We start from the raw sequence: 18,413 nt of genomic DNA, 5'->3' as shown, positions 1-18,413 counted from the left end.
TTAAAATCACTGCTTTTTTTGCCCCTTCAAAATAGAGATTTTAAAAAATATATATTTAGTAAGGTCATGTCCAAAAACGGCAAATCTCTCAAAATCCAAAACTTTTAACCGGTGGTTAAAATAATTTTATATCTCCAAAAATTCCATTTTTCAGTTGCTACACTTACCCCCAAAAGATGCAATGAAAAGAGGTCAAAATGTCAAATGTACCCCAAAATGACATCTAAAAAGCTGTCAGCCCAGGACACAAAATAAAAGCCATCACACAGATCCAACTAGGGAAAATTTAATAAGTTCTGTGTCTCAGAAAATGGCAACACAAATAGATACATATACGTATCTACATTATTCTACTGACATGAGAATCATATTTTCAGGTTGTTTCTACCACACAATAAACACATAAAAACAAAACCCCAACAACGAGCATTAGATCCATCCAAAAAACTTTTCTAAAATTAGATTACTTACACGCTTTCTTTAGCAGGTAAAACTCAAGCAGCTTCACTTTACCCACTGTACTACTCAAGCAACCATGCCTCTTTCTATGCTAAGCCACAACGTATGAGGTCACGACTGAGCATGAAATTTCCCACCAATGACCTCATCTGCAAGGAGTTTGTATGTTCTCCTAGTCTTTGCGTGGGTTTTCTCCCACATTACAAAGACATAATGATAGGGAATTTAGATTGTGAGCCCCATTGGGGACAGGGATGATGACTGTAAAACACTGCGGAATTAATGGCGCTATATAAGTGAGAAGAATAAAACAACAATGCTATACAACTAGAATAGACCTTCTCCTCCTCTAGGACCCTGCGCAGTATATTTGCCGCTGAGTTACTTGCATTTTCTATTTACCGTATATACTTGTGTATAAGCTGAGATTTTCAGCACATTTTTCTTGGCTTATACACGAGTCAATTGTCCAGAATGCTGGCGGGGGGAGATGAGATCATACTCACCCTCTGTTGCTACATCTCCGTCCCTGCATCTCCGTTCTCACATACCAGGACAGGGGGAGCCACACATAGCAGGACAGGACAGGGGGAGCCACGCATAGCAGGACGGAGATGAGGGGGACAATGCATACCCGTCTTATACTCAAGTCAATAAGCTTACCCAGTTTTCCGTGGCAAAAGGTGCCTCGGCTTATACTCGGGTCGTCTTATACTCGAGTACCTACGGTATATAGAATAGTTGGATGGCCTTAAAAAAACACTCACAGCTATTTTACCTTAATCCTCTTTATTGTTTGTAATAAAATGTAAATATTAAAATACTTACAGATTTCTGTATTTCCTGGTTTCCAGCATCACTCCTGTCCTCTTCTGAAGTATGTGATCGCAAATCAGTCTAGCAAGCTCATTTGGCCATTTACAGGTGCTTCTCACAAAATTAGAATATCATCAAAAAGTTGATTTATTTCAGTTCTTCAGTACAAAAAGTGAAACTGATATTATATAGAGTAATTACAAACAGAGTGATCTATTTCAAGTGTTTATTTCTGTTAATGTTGATGATTATGGCTTACACAGCCAATGAAAACCCAAAAGTCATTAACTCAGTAAATTAGAATACTTTATAACACCAGCATGAACAATTATTTTAAAATCCGAAATGTTGGCCTACTGGAATGTATGTTCAGTAAATGCACTCAATACTTGGTCGGGGCTCCTTTTGCATCAATGCGGCGTGGCATGGAGGCGATCAGCCTGTGGCACTGCTGAGGTGTTATGGAAGCCCAGGTTGCCTTGATAGCAGCCTTCAGCTCATCTGCATTGTTGGGTCTGGTGTCTCATCTTCTTCTTCACATCTGAGAGGGGTATTTACAGTATACTCACTCCAAACTAGGATTCCCTGTCAGCTATACTTTCATCTTGACTGTGTGCCTGACCCCTTGAGTGTGTGATCGGTTTTCAATTTTTTTCCTTGCTCTCCGTGCGTTACTCTGCTCATTTGTTCTTTTGAATTTCTGACCTCTGGCTTCTCTTCTGACAATCCCCTGTCTCTCCCCTTTGGTACCTCGTGATCTCCTGGTTCTGATCTTAGCTTGTTTGACTACTCTCCTGTGTGTATTGTCTCCTCTGCACTCTGGTGTCTGGCTCCGCCCCTGACCACTTCCCACTCTGTCCCATGGTTCAGGTCCTTTTTGTTACCTGGTTAGTAACCCGGCACTTTGCTCAGCTCCCTTGCTGCTGTGTGCGGCTCTCCCCACAGCAGTAATACCCGGGAGTTGTGACAGTGTCAATGACTGCCTTGTGGTATTCTGTCAAGTCAGCAGTCTTCCCCATGATTGTGGAGCCTACTGAAACAGACTAAGGGACCTTTTTAAATGCTTAGGAAGCCTTTGAAGGTATTTTTGGTTAATTATTAACTTACTGAGAAAATGACTTCTGGGTTTTCTTTGGCTGTAAGCCATAATCGTCAACATTGACAGAAATAAACACTTGAAATAGAATCACTCTGTTTGTTATGACTCTATATAATACATGAGTTTCAATTTTTGCATTGAAGAACTGAAATAAATTTACTTTTTGATGATATTCTAATTTTGTGAGATGCACCTGTATGTGCAGAACAGAAATTGCTTTTTCAATGAATGTCTATGTAGCTTTGTTCCGAGTCTCATAGACTTGCCCTGGGAAAGCAGTTACCGCTCTACCCAGAAGACATTGGTTAAGCCAACGGTCACGTAGGCCACAAGAGTATCAAAGCGCTGCTGGAAACTGGAGAAGATAGCAATCAGTAAGCACTTTAGTACACTTACACTACATCACTATATATTTAGATTAGGGGGAAAATTGGCTTGGAGAGCTACTTTAAAAATGCTTTGTAAGTTTTTTTTATTAAGCTTATAGATAGGTTTCCAGAAACAACATTAAGTAGAAAATTTGTTTCAATAATAGATAACACAGCTCCATGAAGAGTATGATGCTGCTATCAATCTTAAGCACCAAGTGGAGGAAAAATTGGAGTCCCACAAAGAGAAGCTACAGGCGGCTGCAAACATGCTGAACAGGTTGGTCAATGGTCCATTGTTCAAATAATATACTATATAACTAAGTAGACTTTACACCACCCCACAGTCCTGTGCACTCGGTGGACATCTGCTTAGTCTATTTATCTGATTTTATTGATTAATGTTTTCAAGATTGAAAACGCAAGAACAAGAATGGAAAGAGAAACTGAACCGAAGTAATGTTAGCGATCTACTCACAAACTGTGTACTGGCGGCAGCCTTTATCACATATTGCCCTGCCCTAAGTATGGATAGAAGGTGAGAATAGCTGAAAAATTTGAATGTTATTTAAAGAGTAACCGTCATATTAATTTTTATTGCATAAACCAATACTACACATGAAAATATGCAACTTTGTGATATATCTTATTAGAAAAATCTTCCTGTGGACTGATTATTCATTCTCAATTCACAGGTAAAATCTCTCTTCAGGAAGACAGAATTTCCCATTACTGAGATTGAAGATGGCAGTTGGTGCTCAGAAAGTTCTTTGGAAAACTGTAACTATCATTTTGGAAGAACTTGCAGCAGAATGTTCCTGACTCTTGCTCCTCTCTCTTCCTCCTCACCAGTCAATACAATTTTAAAAGCACCAACTGCCATCTCCTATCTCAGTAACGGGACAGTCTGTCTTCACTGAGTACAGATTTTACCATGAATTGGGAGGAAAATATCAGTCCAGGAGGAGAAAGAGACAGATTTCTCTGATAAGATATATTACAAAATTTCTTATTTTCATGTGTAGTATTGATTTATGAAAATTAAAAATTAAAACAGTTACTCTTTAACAATCTATTTTTCCTGTTATGGTATAATAGAAATGATAGTCAGATTAAAAATGACAAATTAAACATTATTTCTAAAATGTTGTATTTTATGTTAGGGGGAAAGTGACTAATTTGCTTTTCAAAGTATGTGAGAGCTGTGGTCTTCCTCTTCCGCATAGAACACTGCTGAGAAACCTTCCTCTCATTCAGCTCATGCAGACTCCGGTAACGTAATTATTATTGATGCTGTGCAATATATTACTTATACCAATATTCAGGAAAAATGTTGCCAATAATATTTTATTTTCAAGAAAAGGAGTAACAGTTTCCTTTTTTTCCTAGATTGAAATCAAGACTTTGGAGGAAAGGGGGCTTCCAACAAACCCCCTTGCTTTGAATAATTCATGTATATTTTCCAGTACAATGGGCAGTAATTCCTGGGTCTTAGTGTGTGATCCCACAGGACAGGCTATAGACTGGATCAAAGGTCACTTACCAGAAGATACAGTGGAAGTAATGTACAATGTAAGCAAAAGAATAGATTTGTTTTTACGCCTGTAGTACTGGCTATGTATTTTGTAGAAAGCTTACTTTTTGTAAAGTTTATTTACAATGCCTCACTACATACTTGCTACTAATTTACTTTCCACTGGCACAACAGTATTGAGTTTTAGTGTTAAATACACAGTAAGGTCCTTTTTAAAGCAGGGGTCTTAAACGCAGCTGGGTATATGGACCGCACATAGGAAAAAATGTAAATTTGATGCACCGCACTCTTTGCAGAATGAGATAACATTTTTAGTGATACCACATTTTTTTCTATGTTTTTGATAATTTTTTTTAACATTTTTGGTGTGTTTTTAATTTAATGTTTTTAAATGCCATTCATCGTATGGGTTATGGTAGAGTTTAAAAGCTTGGGTTGTTGCTGATGTAGTGATAACAAACGTGCACTATTTTGTTTACCTTTGTCTGCACATAAAACAGATTTTTTTTTTGCAGTGAAATATCTTTAGATTACTTTTTCATTTTTTTATTTTGAATATTTGTGTTACATTTTGACATTTTTTTTCCTTTACTTGTCTCCCAATTGCCCCATATGGTAGTATTGTCTTACAATTAGCACAATATAGTAATTCTGGCCAACATCTTGTAGTAATATTCCCATCCTGATCTTCATCTTGTATTACTGCCCCTTTCCCAATCCCCATCTTGTAGTAATGTCCCCAACTTGTAGTAATACTCCCATCCTTGTCTCTATCTTGTAGTAATGTCCTCATCCTGTAGTATTGTCCCCATCCTAGTCCCTATATTGTAGTAATCAGGGCTGTGGAGTCAGTAAGCCAAACTTCCGATTCCGACTCCTCAATTTCCATGACACCAACTCTGACTCCACCAAAATGGGCTCCGACTTCACAACTCCGACTCTGACTACACAGCCCTGACAGGGCTGTGGAGTCGGTAAGCCAAACCTCCGACTCCTCAATTTCCATGACATCGACTCCAACTCCACCAAAATGGGCTCCGACTCCGACTCCACAGCCCTGGTAGTAATGTCCCCATCCTGGTCTCTATCTTGTAATAATGCACTCTATGCTGGTCCCCATCCTGGTCCTTAACTTGTATTAATGTCCCCCATTGTGCTGCTCCTCACATACACATTAAAAAGAAATCTTTCTCACCTGACCTCGGTCTCTCTATGAATAGCATCATCTTCTCTTCCACAGCCGGGGTGACGCGTGGCACTAACGTCATACACTGCTCGAGTCAGGCTTACCGACATCAACTCTGTTTGGCCAGAGGCTGGTATCGGTATTGCGGTGCAGAAGGCTGGTCTATGCACCATGCTATATTTCAATTGAACGTGCTTATAAGGATGCACATTCAACTGAAAAGAAGCACTGTCATCAGTAACCCCCTTGACCGGGATGCAATCTTCTCAGGAGCTCAAGTGCCGCATGATGTAGCCTCAGGGGCCGCATGTAAGATTGAGATCCTTGCTTTAAAGTGTAACCACGATTTTAATTTTTATTTAATTAATCAATGGTACACATAAAATAAGCAACTTTATAATATACAGCGGGTGAAATAAGCATTGAACATGCCATCAATTATTTAAGTAAATATATTTCTAAAGGTTCTACTGACATGAAATTCTCACCAGATGTTGGTACTAACCCATCCAATACCAACAGGCAAAAGAAAATCAAAGGCTGGACTAAGTGACTTTGATGGTGAGGATAGGTTTTGGCTATTAGGGTAGTCACCAGGTGCCACTCCATGGCAGAGCCTGGACCTGCAGCAGCTGACCAATAGGTCAATGAAGGGATACAAGGCACCGAGGACATAGGCAGAGATGAGGTCAGATAGTCCGAGGTCAGGGCAGCCAGCACAGGGTCAGAGCACAAAGCTGAAGTCAGGAGCAGAGAGATCAGACAGGATGATTAAACAACCCCGGTCAGGAGAGACTAAACATGAAAACACTTAGACTGGAAACTAGAAGTGGACTGCAAACTAGAACTTAGACGCAGGCAAGAAGTGGATGGAGGAGGAAGATGCAGCAGTGCTGGGTATGCTGGAAGAGACAACTCAGCTATACAGCCTGACACGAGGAGAAGCAGAGAGTTGACCGCAGTGAGTAAGAAGGCGCTGAGATGATGTGCGAACTACCAGAATGACACTAGGAGAGTGTAATCTGGTCAGATGAGACCAAAATTAAACTCTTTGGATGCCATAATACATGCAATGTTTGGAAGCCAAAGGGCAGTGCATATCACCCCAAAAACACTGTACCAATAGCAAAGTTTGGAGGTGGGAGCATCATGGTTTGGGGCTGTTTTTCAGCATATGGCACTGGCAAACTTCATATAATTGAACGAAGACTGAGTGGACAAATGTACCAAGACATTCTGGATAAAAATCTGCTGCCATCTACCAGGATATTTCCGCAAGACAATGATCCCAAACACACAGCCAGGGAAACTCTCAATTGGTTTCAGAGAAAGAAAATAAAGCTGCTAGAATGGACCAGCCAATCACCTGACCTGAATCCAATAGAAAATTTATGGAAGGAACTAAAGCTAAAAGTTCATAGAAGGAGCTCATGGAACCTTCAGAATTTGAAGAGTGTTTTGTGTGGAAGAATGGGCCAAAATCTCACCTAAGCAATGCATGTGACTAATTTCTACATACAGGAGGTGTCTTGAAACTGTAATCACCAACAAAGGCATTTGTATGAAATATTAAATACATTTCACTAAGAGTGTTCAATACTTTTTCTCTGTGTCATTTCTAATTATTAAACATAACTCGAGATGAGTGAGCACTAAAATGTTCGGATGCTTGTTACTCGAACTGAGCAATTTCTAATGCTCGGATTCTCATTTTGAGTAACGAGTATAATGGGAGACAATGGGAAATCCATGCATTTCTCAGGCAGACTCTACAAGGAGGTTTGGTGGGGTAGTGAAAATGTTAAAATGGATAGAAAAAATGTTGAATGGAAGGAGAACAGCATTAGGAAGACCCCTGGAAGCATCTCTGACTCCCAGATCACTGCTGAGAACAATGAGGTCACACTGTTACTCCACTTTAAGGACTGATAATAAAGCAAAAATTAGAAGTTTACAGCAAAAAAAATCCAAAGAAACATTTTCCTGGTTAATGAAATATATATGGCAACATTTAAAAAGAATTTTAAAAAAATGTATAATTTAAGTAAACCAAAATTATTTTTTTTTATTAAAAAAATTTAAATTTCAGTGTAATTTATGAAGAAAGAAAGAAGTGCCATACATTAGGGACTCAGAGGGACTCCGATACACCCTGTATTAGACAAAAAGGAGGGTCTCATACACATTCTGTTCAAATTGTAATGTAGTGGTACTCCTAGATTTATAAAGGCTATACACTAAGTTCAAATCCTGCCAACAATTGCAAGCAGAGTCATCCATACACCCTTGAAGGCACCTGGAGTGCCACATAAAAAAAAATTAAAGAAAATGTAGTTGTGGTACTTCTACACTAAAGGCTTTCCACAAAATACAAAGCCAGGAAAAAATTATGAGTAGGGTCATCCAGTTATCCATAGATACCTGAAATGCAACAACTGGGGTCCTCATTCAAATATTTTTAAACTGTAGTTGTTGTACTCCTACGTTCATAAAGGTTTTTCTACAAAGTGCAAAGCCAGGAATAAATTATAAGGAAGGTCATCAATACACACTTGAAGGCACCAACTGGAGGGCCTCATTCAAATATTGAATATTAAAAACACTTTATGTGCTGCTGTCATCTGGTGGTATGGAAAAGTAGGGGCTAATTAAGGTTTTCTTCATTTTTATGAGAGTGACCATATCAGCATTCTCTGTTAACAGGCAAAAGTGCCTGTCTGTTATGACCCCCTCAGTGGCACTATAAACCCGCTCAGACAAGACGCTAGTGGCAGGGCAGCACAACAGCTCCAAGGCATAGCGGGACAGCTCATGCCAGGTGTTCAGTTTTGAGACCCAATGGTTGAAAGTCACAGAGGATTTAGGGAGTATGCTGTTTAGTCGGCCACGTATTGCTTGACCACCTTCAAAAACATTTCTCTCCTGGAAGCTGGGATGGTGTCATGAAATTGGCCCAGGTCTTTGACTGTGTGCCCCTGCCTCTGCTGTGTGTGTCTCTCTCGCCTCTCCTTCTTTGCTTGGCAAGGAAAATTGCCCCCAGATGTTAGCGTTATCTGATGGGAATTTTTTTAACATTTTCCACAATGGCCTACTGGTATAGCACCATATTAGAAGAGTAATCCACCTCAGGAAGAAGAATGCAAAGTTCTCCTTGTTGCAAGGGTCTAGCAGGATGAAAAAACAGTACAATTTTTTGGGGCCAAGATGAATGTAAAGTGAGGGTCATGGGAAAGGCAGCAGTGCATAAAGTGGGCCATATGTGCCAAGAACCCTACAGCGAACACCATGATGGCGACTTTCCACCTCCTCCTCCCTCTCTTCCCCCTCATTCTCATCCTGTTCCCATCCACATAGAGATGGGATGAAAGATGTGTGGGTATTAGCCTCTGTTGCACTAGTTAACAGCTCCTGTTCCTCCTCCTCCTCAGCCTCCACCTCCTCATTGATACCCAATCCGCACTGAGCAGATGAAATGAGGCTGAGCTAGGTAGTATCTCCCTGTCTCATGTTTTCCTCCATCTCCACCTGTTCCGCATGCATAGCTTCAGGTTTAATTGTGAGCAGTGACTGTTTAGGTAGGCACAGAAGCGAGACGTTGCTCTGACTATGGTGTCATCACCACTCGCCATCTTTCTGAAGTTCTCAAAGTCTTGGAGAACTGCACAAATGTCAGACATCCATGTCCACTTTTCCGTTGTTATGTGTGGAGACTGACCAGAATACCAACAGGTATATCGGAGCTGGTACTCAGCAACTGGCCTCTGCTGCTCACAAAGCCTTGCCAACATGTGCTGTGTGGAGTTCCAGCGCATGGGTATGTCACACACTAATCAGTGAGCTGGCACTTGCATGTGCTGTTGCAGCAATTGCAGAGCGGAGGCAGCTGGAGCCAACTTGTGGAAATGGCCGCTGACGTGGTGTACCTTGACTAGAGGCTCTGCCAAATCTTGGTATGTTTTTACAAAATGCTGAACTACCAAGTTGAGCACATACGCCAAGCATGGTACTAGTGTGAGCTTGCCAAGCTTCATATCGACCACCAGATTACTGCCATTATCACACACAACCATGTCTGGTTGGAAGTTCAGCGGCAAAATCCATAGATCTATTTGGTCTGTTATTCCTTCAAGTAACTCTGCCACGGTGTGTGGTTTGTCACCTAGAAAAATTAGCTTCAGCAAGGCCTGTTGCCGCTTTGCTGAGGCAGTGCTGCAGAGCTTCCAGATGATGTGGACGAAGTGTTCTGAGATTACACATTGGAGATGGAGGATGAGTGGGAGCAGGAATGGGTGCAGGAATTGATGTCTAACGTGGGGGAAACTCCAGCTCCAGCCTCCACAATGTTCACTCAGTGTACATAGAAATGTAGTGTCCCTGGCCACAAGCGCTTGTCCGCATGTCGGTTGACAATCCCAGTAACTGCATTGGTAAAGGCACGGGTGATGTTCTGGGACACGTGCTGGTACAATAAACATAAGGGTGAATGACCTCAAGAAGATCAAAACATCCAACACCGCGGAGACACCATCATGTGTTTCTCTGGATCACTGCGTTGAGAAACACGTGATGGTGTCTCCGCGGTGTTGGATGTTTTGATCTCCCCGAGGTCATTCACCCTTATGTTTATAGTCTTTTCACCAGGCACTGCTCCTAATAGCCAGTTTCCTACTCCACACTGATGAGGGGCAAATACCCCGAAACAGCTGTCTGTGGATGGATACCATGTTTTGGCATAGGTGGTTTTCCTTTATTGGATGCTGCCATTCCCGTGGTTGTTCCTTCCTGGTGAAAGACCTGGCTATTCATTGCTTGCGTTGAGAAACACGTGATGGTGTCTCTGCAGCTTTTCTAGATGCACGTGCTGGTACAAGGTGTGAACACCACAGCGGAAGAAAAAGTGGCTGCTGGGGACTGAGTACCGAGGGATGTCTGTCGACATGAGTCCGCTGAAATCCTCTGTGTCAACAAGACTAAACAGCAACATTTCCATGGCAAGCAGCCAGGAAATGTGCCCATTTAGCCTTTGGGCCTGTGGTTGGGTGGCTGGAAACTTTCTCTTTCGTTCCAAGCCCTGGGGTATTATTATTATTATTATTTATTTATATAGCACCATTGATTCCATGGTGCTGTACATGAGAAGGGGTTACATACAAGTTACAGATATCACTTACAGTAGACAAACTAACAATTACAGACTGATACAGAGGGGCGAGGACCCTGCCCTTGCGGGCTTACATTCTGCAGGATTATGGGGAAGGAGACAGTAGGTTGGGGGTTGCAGGAGCTCCGGTGTTGGTGAGGCGGTAGCTTCGGTAGTGATGAGGAGGCAGCGGGGTCAGTGCAGGCTGTAGGCTTTCCTGAAGAGATGAGTTTTCAGGCTCCGTCTGAAGGATCCGAATGTGGTGGATAACCGGACGTGTTGGGGCAGAGAATTCCAGAGGATGGGGGATATTCGGGAGAAGTCTTGGAGGCATTTGGATGAGGAGCGAATAAGTGTGGAGGAGAGAAGGAGGTCTTGGGAGGACCGGAGATTACGTGAGGGAAGATATATGGAGATTAGTTCAGAGATATATGGAGTAGAGACAGCTGTACGCTGTGCTGGAACAAGGATTTGGAAGTGCCTGATGATGGTGCGTCAGAATGTGCAAGGACAGGTGCAGGGCGGGAGGCATCTGTGCCAGTGTCATGGACAGGGGATTGGGAAGCACCTAGCACAGGGGAAGAGGCAGTGGTGGCTCCCACTTGTACCAATCGTGGACCCAGGCATTTGGCCCACTGAGTCGGGTACTTAGATGACATGTGCCTGATCATGCTGGTGGTGGTTAGGTTCATAGAGGTCAGGCCTTTGCTGATCTTGGTATGGCACAGGTTGCAAATGACCATTTTTTCTCTCAGAACTCTCTTTAAATGTCAATGCTGGTTCTTACCCATACTCATGACTGTGAGTGTCACACGCGCGCCCCTACGCGCGTTTCGCGTCGGCTTCCTCGGGGGGGGGGCCAAGATCTTACTCTTTTTGCCACTGTTATGGTTAAAAACTTGGATGGTCACTGACCTTAGAATGAGTAACCGTATTATATATTTTTCCCTATGAGGTAATTGTGAGCCTGAAATTTCTTAACTAATTTGTGTATAATTAGTTGCATTGGCACTTTATGTATGTACCTGATTGATGATTATGGTTCTGTGTTCCTCCCTTTTTCCCCGTATTCATGCCTGTGGAGTGACACCGTATTTCTGGTGCATCTTTGACTGAATTTGAACAGCTCTGTTATTGATAGAAATGTTTTGTGAAATATGTCCTGTACTGTTTTTTTATGATCTACTTCGTCATTAAAAAATATACCTTTTTAATTATTGCATAATCTTTGGTGGTTGATATGCTCCACGTTTCTATGTTCTAATGTTTCTTGAAACTAAGTCTATTTTTAATATAAAAAAAACGGTCACCTGCAGCAGTCAAAGCATTTTTTGGAGTTTATTACCACTGTAATGTAACACAAAGCACACAAAAGTGTATGGTTGACAAATTCAATCCAGAAAAATGTTACTACAATGCACGTATTATTACTCTACAGGTGAGTAACTGAATTCAGAAAAGTGTTTTAACACTTTTTGGGAGTGTTATATAACACTGAAATGTACCACAAAGCACGTAATACTCTATAAATGATAACATAGTCATTTTTTTCACCCCCAAATAATGTGGTCAACTGCCGCAGCTATATATTTAGCAATGGACTGCAAAGCCATAGTCCCTGCCTAGAGACTATATTCAGCCACTCTCCCTGCTCCTGCAACTCTCTCTTCCTCCCTAGGCTAAATGCACAATGTATCTGATACAAACAGCAAAGTAAAAAATTACCGTATTTTTCGGACTATAAGACACACCGGACCATAACACGCACTTCAAATTTGGGGTGAAAATTGCATAAAAAAAGATTTTTTTTATAAGATGGGGGTCTGTCTTATTGTCCAAATTTAAGGTATCTTACCTGAGGGCTGGCAGTGGCAGAGCAGGGTCACAGGAGGCATGATGTCGGCAGAGGTGCGGTGATGGTGAGGCGCGGTAGGCAGTACAGCATGCACCTGAGCAGGGTCCCTTCCTGCTTAGGTGGGCGACGACGACGCCTGGTGTCCATGGGGAGGGTTGCGGCAGTGCTGTGGCGGCAGCAGAGGTGCGGTCACCTCCTCAGGTGAGGTATCCAAGGCGAGCAGCAGAGCCTGGTTAATCACCGGTTTCTCGGTGGCGGCGGCCATCTTCCTGAGGCTGCGTGTGTGCAGATTAAGTGCTCTGCTTCCTGGGGCTTCAGGAAAATGGCCACGGGAGGCCGCGCGTGTGCAGATGGAGATCGCAGCGGCCATTTTCCTGAAGCCAAGATCTCAATCTGCAAACTTGGCTTCAGGAAAATGACCGCCGCAATCTCAATCTGCACACGCGCGGCCTCCCCGCGGCCATTTTCCTGAAGCCCCGGGAAGCAGAGGACTCAATCTGCGCATGTGCGGCCTCAGGAAGATGGCCGCCGCCGAGAAAGCCGTGATTCACCAGGCTCTGCTGCTCGCCTTGGATACTAGGCCGCGGCGTCACGCCATACCGCCTCATCATCCCCGCACCTCTGCCGCCGCCACACCACTGCCGGTAAGCCTGCATTTGAACTATAAGATGCACCCCCCATTTTCCTCACAATTTTTATGGGGAAAAGGTGCGTCTTATAGTCTGAAAAATACGGTAGCCCTTAGAAGGACTGTTAGTATGATCATTTACCTTTAGGATTAGTATCAACAGTACAGGCCTCTGATTTGTTGTACTGTGCACACACAGGTCTAGACAAACACTCGTTCCAATAATAACTGTCACAGAGCTGTGCAATGGCATCAGTGTGCCTGATGATATCACATGGCCAGCCAATCACAGTAATGCCACTACCAAGATGGCTACAGCATTACTGTGACTCGCAGGCAATCCATGCATGCTTATTGGCTGTGTAATAGGCACCAAACATGCAGGGCGGGGATTCAAGTTTGAAATCAAGCACCAGCTAAAGCTCGCAAAGCACATATGATCACCAAGATACTCGAGTGATATCCGAGTATCACCGAGCACATTCACTCATCCTTACACATAACGTAATTTATGGACACATATGATTTGATTTCTTTGCATGTGTGGCTTGGATGAGTTGTTAATGACATCTGGTAAGAATTTCATGACAATAGCACCTTTACAAATATATTTACTTAGAAAATTGGGGAAGTATGCTTATTTCACTCTCCGTGTCTTATGAATGAAATCTGTTTTTTCTCCCCCTGGACTGAGCTGTCACTTTCAGTTCATGGGTAAAATGTGTCGTCAATGAAGACAAACTTTCCCAGTAATGAGATAGGAGATGACATTTTGTACTTTAAAAATTTCATGTAGAGGGAAGAAGGACGTAGAGAGAGACATTCCAATGCAAGTTCTTCACAGAACCTTGTGAGCACTAACTCTCATTTCCTATCACAGTAATGTAAAAATCAGTATTCACTGAAAACAGATTTTAGTATGAATTAAGAATTTTGAGAATTAATGATCAGTCCAGGAGGAAAAAGAAGCAGAATTCTCTCATATTACAATTATGCTTATTTTAACTTATTTTCTTGTGTAGAGTTGAATTATAAAAAAAAATGTGAAAAACTCCACAACGGATACTCTTTATTCTTTTATTTTTACAGTTTTGCATTGAACAGTGCATGTGTTTTCAGCTGAATTTTACTTACCCAATGTAATTTAATCATTTGCAGGCCCTACTTTCTGAGATGGATACATGTCTGACAGTTGGACATTCACTTTTGTTGACATATTGTGAAATGCAAGATTTATCTTGTGATGTGCGCTTTAAGCAGATTCTCCGTTCCAAAAGAGAATTTTTTCAGCATCAGGTGCCATTTAAAATGATGGTATGTGCAATCATAATTAAATGCCAAGTAACGTTATATAATAATAATACAGTGAAAAAAAATATTATAATGACCAATGTAACTAGATTGGTCCCCTTTCTCCTTTACAGGTGGGAGTACATGAAGTTGAATGCCACCCTTCTTTCCGTATGTACCTTCATACAACCAAGATGCCAGAAGAAGTGCCTCCAGAAGTAGCCTCTTTCTGCACCACTCTGTACTTCTACCAAGACAGAGAAGGACTAGTGGAGCAGCTGTTAGACAGATTTGTTTCTTTAGAAAAGCCTAGACTAAAAGAAGAACATGTACAACTGAAACAGGTCATCTTTTCTGTTATCTTTTATTGTTTGTTTCGAAAATAAGATTATGAAATAAACACTAACTAATCTTCTAATCTTTTATCAGGAGGGCTTGACCAATATGATAATACGGTCAGCTTTGGAGGAAAAAGTAATAGTAACTCTTCAAAGTCATGAGTCACTCTTGCACAACTTATCTGTAACTAAGAAATTGGGAGATTTGACACTGCAGCATGAAGAAGCCTCAGAAATGTATGTTCAGTAACCATAAATATGCTATTTAGGTATCTATTTGTTGGTATCCTAGAGGTTTAGACTTCAAAGATTCTACTCTAGTAGAAAGTTGGGCATTCTATACCATCAGTTCTTAGTATGGGTGGACATGGTTAAGATCTCCGATAGAATCTTTTCGAAGGAACTTAAAAAGTTGGACATTAACACGTAAAAGTCAAAAGGCAAAACCAGAACATGATTTATTTTCCTAGCAATTTCTCATCGTACAGCCTACAACATGGGGCCTTTTGATGTTAAGATCTCAAGTGCTATTTCTACTTGTCTGCTCTATGGACTTGCCTACTCTATACATATACGTAGATTTATTTATGTATGTGTTTATATGTACAACTAAATGAGTCGCTTTGCCCCAAGGTTTATCTTTTTTATACAGACAAACTGAGTTTGTGACTGCACACTGCCTACTGAGAAGGGTGATTTGCTAGAAGAAGCCAAGAAGTATCTTGCACTTTGGTCTTGACTTGGAGTAGTGGCACTGAATTTATCTTAACCAATTTTTCTCAAAAGGTACATGAAGACAGTTGCCGCAGAAGACAGCATGTTACTTGCCAGGGGAGTTTTCCGTGAGATCGCTGTGCGTGGTGCTGTGATGTTTGACACTTCTAGAATGCTTCAGCAACTTAACAGAATGTATAACACCAGTTATAAACAGCTGCTTCAACTCTTTGATGCATCTGTGGCGCATTCAGAAAGGTGAGCTTCTAGAATATGAAAAATTGTGCAATTGTGTACAGTGTGATAGGCACACTCAAGGCAAACACAACCTTACTTGATAATTAAACACATAGGAGGCCCAAGATTTAATGGCTAGGTGAAATTCTAAAAAATAATGTAAGTATCTATTAAAGTCTAGTTACCCCATGTGCATAATTTTTCTTAATAGGGTCTGCAGATTGTATGTCACCAGATATGCCTCTCCATTAGCAGCCATGTTTAGGATCTTAAAGGGAACCTGTCACCACGTTTTTGGAAGATGGGATAAAAATAGCGTTAAATAGGGGCAGAGGTGGGCGTTACATTAGTGTGTGTGTTATGCGTTTATTACCCACCTAAGTTGCCGAAATAACTTTGCAAAGTCTCCGTTTTCGCCTGTCAATCAGGCTGGTCAGGTCACATGGGCGTGGTGTCTTCACCCAGATTTGGCGTAGTTTTCCGTTGGTGGCGTAGTGGTGTGCGCATGCCCAAAGTCCGGAATCCTCTTCCAGGGGATTTAAAATAGCGCGGTGTTCGTTATTGCATTGGTGATCGGTGGGCGCGGCCATCTTCCTTTGGCCGCGCGTGCGCAGAAGCGGCGCTCTGCTGGCCGCGGCTTCAGGAAAATGGCCGCGGGATGCCGCGCGTGCGCAGATGGATATCGCGGCGGCCATTTTCCTGAAGCCGCGGCCAGCAGAGCGCCGCTTCTGCGCACGCGCGGCCAAAGTAAGATGGCCGCGCCCACCGATCACCAATGCAATAACGAACACCGCGCTATTTTAAATCCCCTGGAAGAGGATTCCGGACTTTGGGCATGCGCACACCACTACGCCACCAACGGAAAACTACGCCAAATCTGGGGGAAGACAACGCCCATGCGACCTGACCAGCCTGATTGACAGGCGAAAACGGAGACTTTGCAAAGTTATTTCGGCAACTTAGGTGGGTAATAAACGCATAACACACACACTAATGTAACGCCCACCTCTGCCCCTATTTAACGCTATTTTTATCCCATCTTCCAAAAACGTGGTGACAGGTTCCCTTTAATGTTGTGCTGTCTATGGAAAATACTGTTCTGAACAAAGGAGTCTTTGAATATCCAGCCTCGCTTGTTTGAAATCCCAGCAGAGACTTGTCTCATTCAAAGACCAGAGCCAGGCAGAGGGGTCAGGGATTCACAGACAGGGAGGAGAAGACCCAGTGTACAGTCCGGCCCCTGTGCACCGAAATCTAATTAGCAGAAAACTTCAACAGGTGATTAAAGAAGAACAATAAAGTGGATTTCTTCACCAAAGGTATCAATGTTTTAACTTTACTCCTTTATTCAGAACAGTATTTTCCATAGACAGCACAACATTAAGATCCTAAACATGGCTTCTGATGGAGAGGCATATCTGGTGACATACGATCCGCAGCCCATATTTTAAAACAATTATGCACATGGGTAACTAGACTTTAATAGAGACTTTCATTATTTTTTTAGAATTTCACAAAGCAGATTTCTTTACCAAAGGTATCAATTTATTCTATATTTCATTACCATCCGAGCTATGCCTTTACTTAACATTTAAAAAATTGTGCTAACAGGTTCTCTTTAACTTATAAAGCCGATCCTGCAGATTTGGGAAATATTAATAAATTGGTCAGTGACTTTAAGTCTTGGTCTGTGCAGGACATTTGATGCTCTATAAGACAAACTCCTCTTTAGCCATTCTAAAGATATATTAAAAAATTAATATATACATAATATTGGACATAAAAAGAGTGGAAACATAGGTGAAGAGTCACTTGTTTAACCTCAAAGACAAGCAAAATATAGTCATAAATACAATTCTATTTCTACAAGGTTCACTTAACCCCTTCCCGACCTTTGACGCCACGTAGGCGTCATGAAAGTCAGTGCCAATCCGACCTGTGACGCCTATGTAGCGTCATGGAGGGATCGCGTCCCTGCAGATCGGGTGAAAGGGTTAACTCCAATTTCACCTGATCTGCAGGGACAGGGGGAGTGGTGCTTCAGCCTAGGGGGCCCCGAGGCTACGATCGCTCTGATTGGCTGTTGAAAGTGAAACAGCCAATCAGAGCAATCTGTAATATTTCACCTATGAAAATTGGTGAAATATTACAATCCAGCCATGGCCGATGCTGCAATAGCATCTGCCATGGCTGGAGACCCCGTTTTGCCCCCCCACCACCACCGATCTCCTACTCTCCATCCTATCATGTCCCCTGCTCCCCTCCATCCTCCTGTCCACTCCCCCCGTCCTCCTGTCTGCTGCCCCCGTGCTCCAATCCCCCCGTGCTCCGATCCCACCCCCCCATACTTGCCGAGCTCCGATGTCCCTCCCGGTGTCTGTCCGTCTTCTTCATGGGCTTCTTCCAAAATGGCGGGCGCATACGCAGTGCGCCCGCCGAATCTGCCGGCCGGCAGATTCTTTCCAGGTACATTTTGATCGCTGTGATAGAACCACAGCGATCAAAATAAAAAAAATAGTAAATAAACCTCCATAGGTAGGGAGCATAAAAAAATAAAGAAAATATATTTATTTTTATTTTTCCACTAGGGTTAGGGTTAGGGCTAGGGTTGCACTTAGGGTTAGGGTTGCACTTAGGGTTAGGGTTGCACTTAGGGTTAGGGTTGCACTTAGGATTGCACTTAGGGTTGCACTTAGGGTTGCACTTAGGGTTGCACTTAGGGTTAGGGTTGCACTTAGGGTTGCACTTA

The 18,413-nt window shown here is 42.4% G+C and overlaps 1 protein-coding gene across 1 annotated transcript in view; it reads left to right on the top strand.

Annotated features, from left to right (window-relative positions):
• The window catches only part of LOC143803957 (dynein axonemal heavy chain 5-like), a 587,287-nt gene that overhangs the window by 501,730 nt on the left and 67,144 nt on the right, over positions 1–18,413 (top strand). Inside the window, exons 83-90 of the mRNA XM_077281707.1 lie at positions 2,910–3,022; positions 3,155–3,280; positions 3,906–4,014; positions 4,132–4,314; positions 14,244–14,399; positions 14,510–14,719; positions 14,805–14,950; positions 15,500–15,685. Of these exons, the coding sequence (XP_077137822.1) occupies positions 2,910–3,022; positions 3,155–3,280; positions 3,906–4,014; positions 4,132–4,314; positions 14,244–14,399; positions 14,510–14,719; positions 14,805–14,950; positions 15,500–15,685 (1,229 nt within the window). The remainder of the gene's footprint in view (positions 1–2,909; positions 3,023–3,154; positions 3,281–3,905; positions 4,015–4,131; positions 4,315–14,243; positions 14,400–14,509; positions 14,720–14,804; positions 14,951–15,499; positions 15,686–18,413) is intronic.

Source organism: Ranitomeya variabilis, chromosome 2, assembly GCF_051348905.1.
Source record: "Ranitomeya variabilis isolate aRanVar5 chromosome 2, aRanVar5.hap1, whole genome shotgun sequence".
NCBI classification, from domain to species: domain Eukaryota; kingdom Metazoa; phylum Chordata; class Amphibia; order Anura; family Dendrobatidae; genus Ranitomeya; species Ranitomeya variabilis.
The sequence above is the reverse complement of the archived record's forward strand: the minus strand, read 5'-3'. Positions and strand labels throughout refer to the sequence as shown.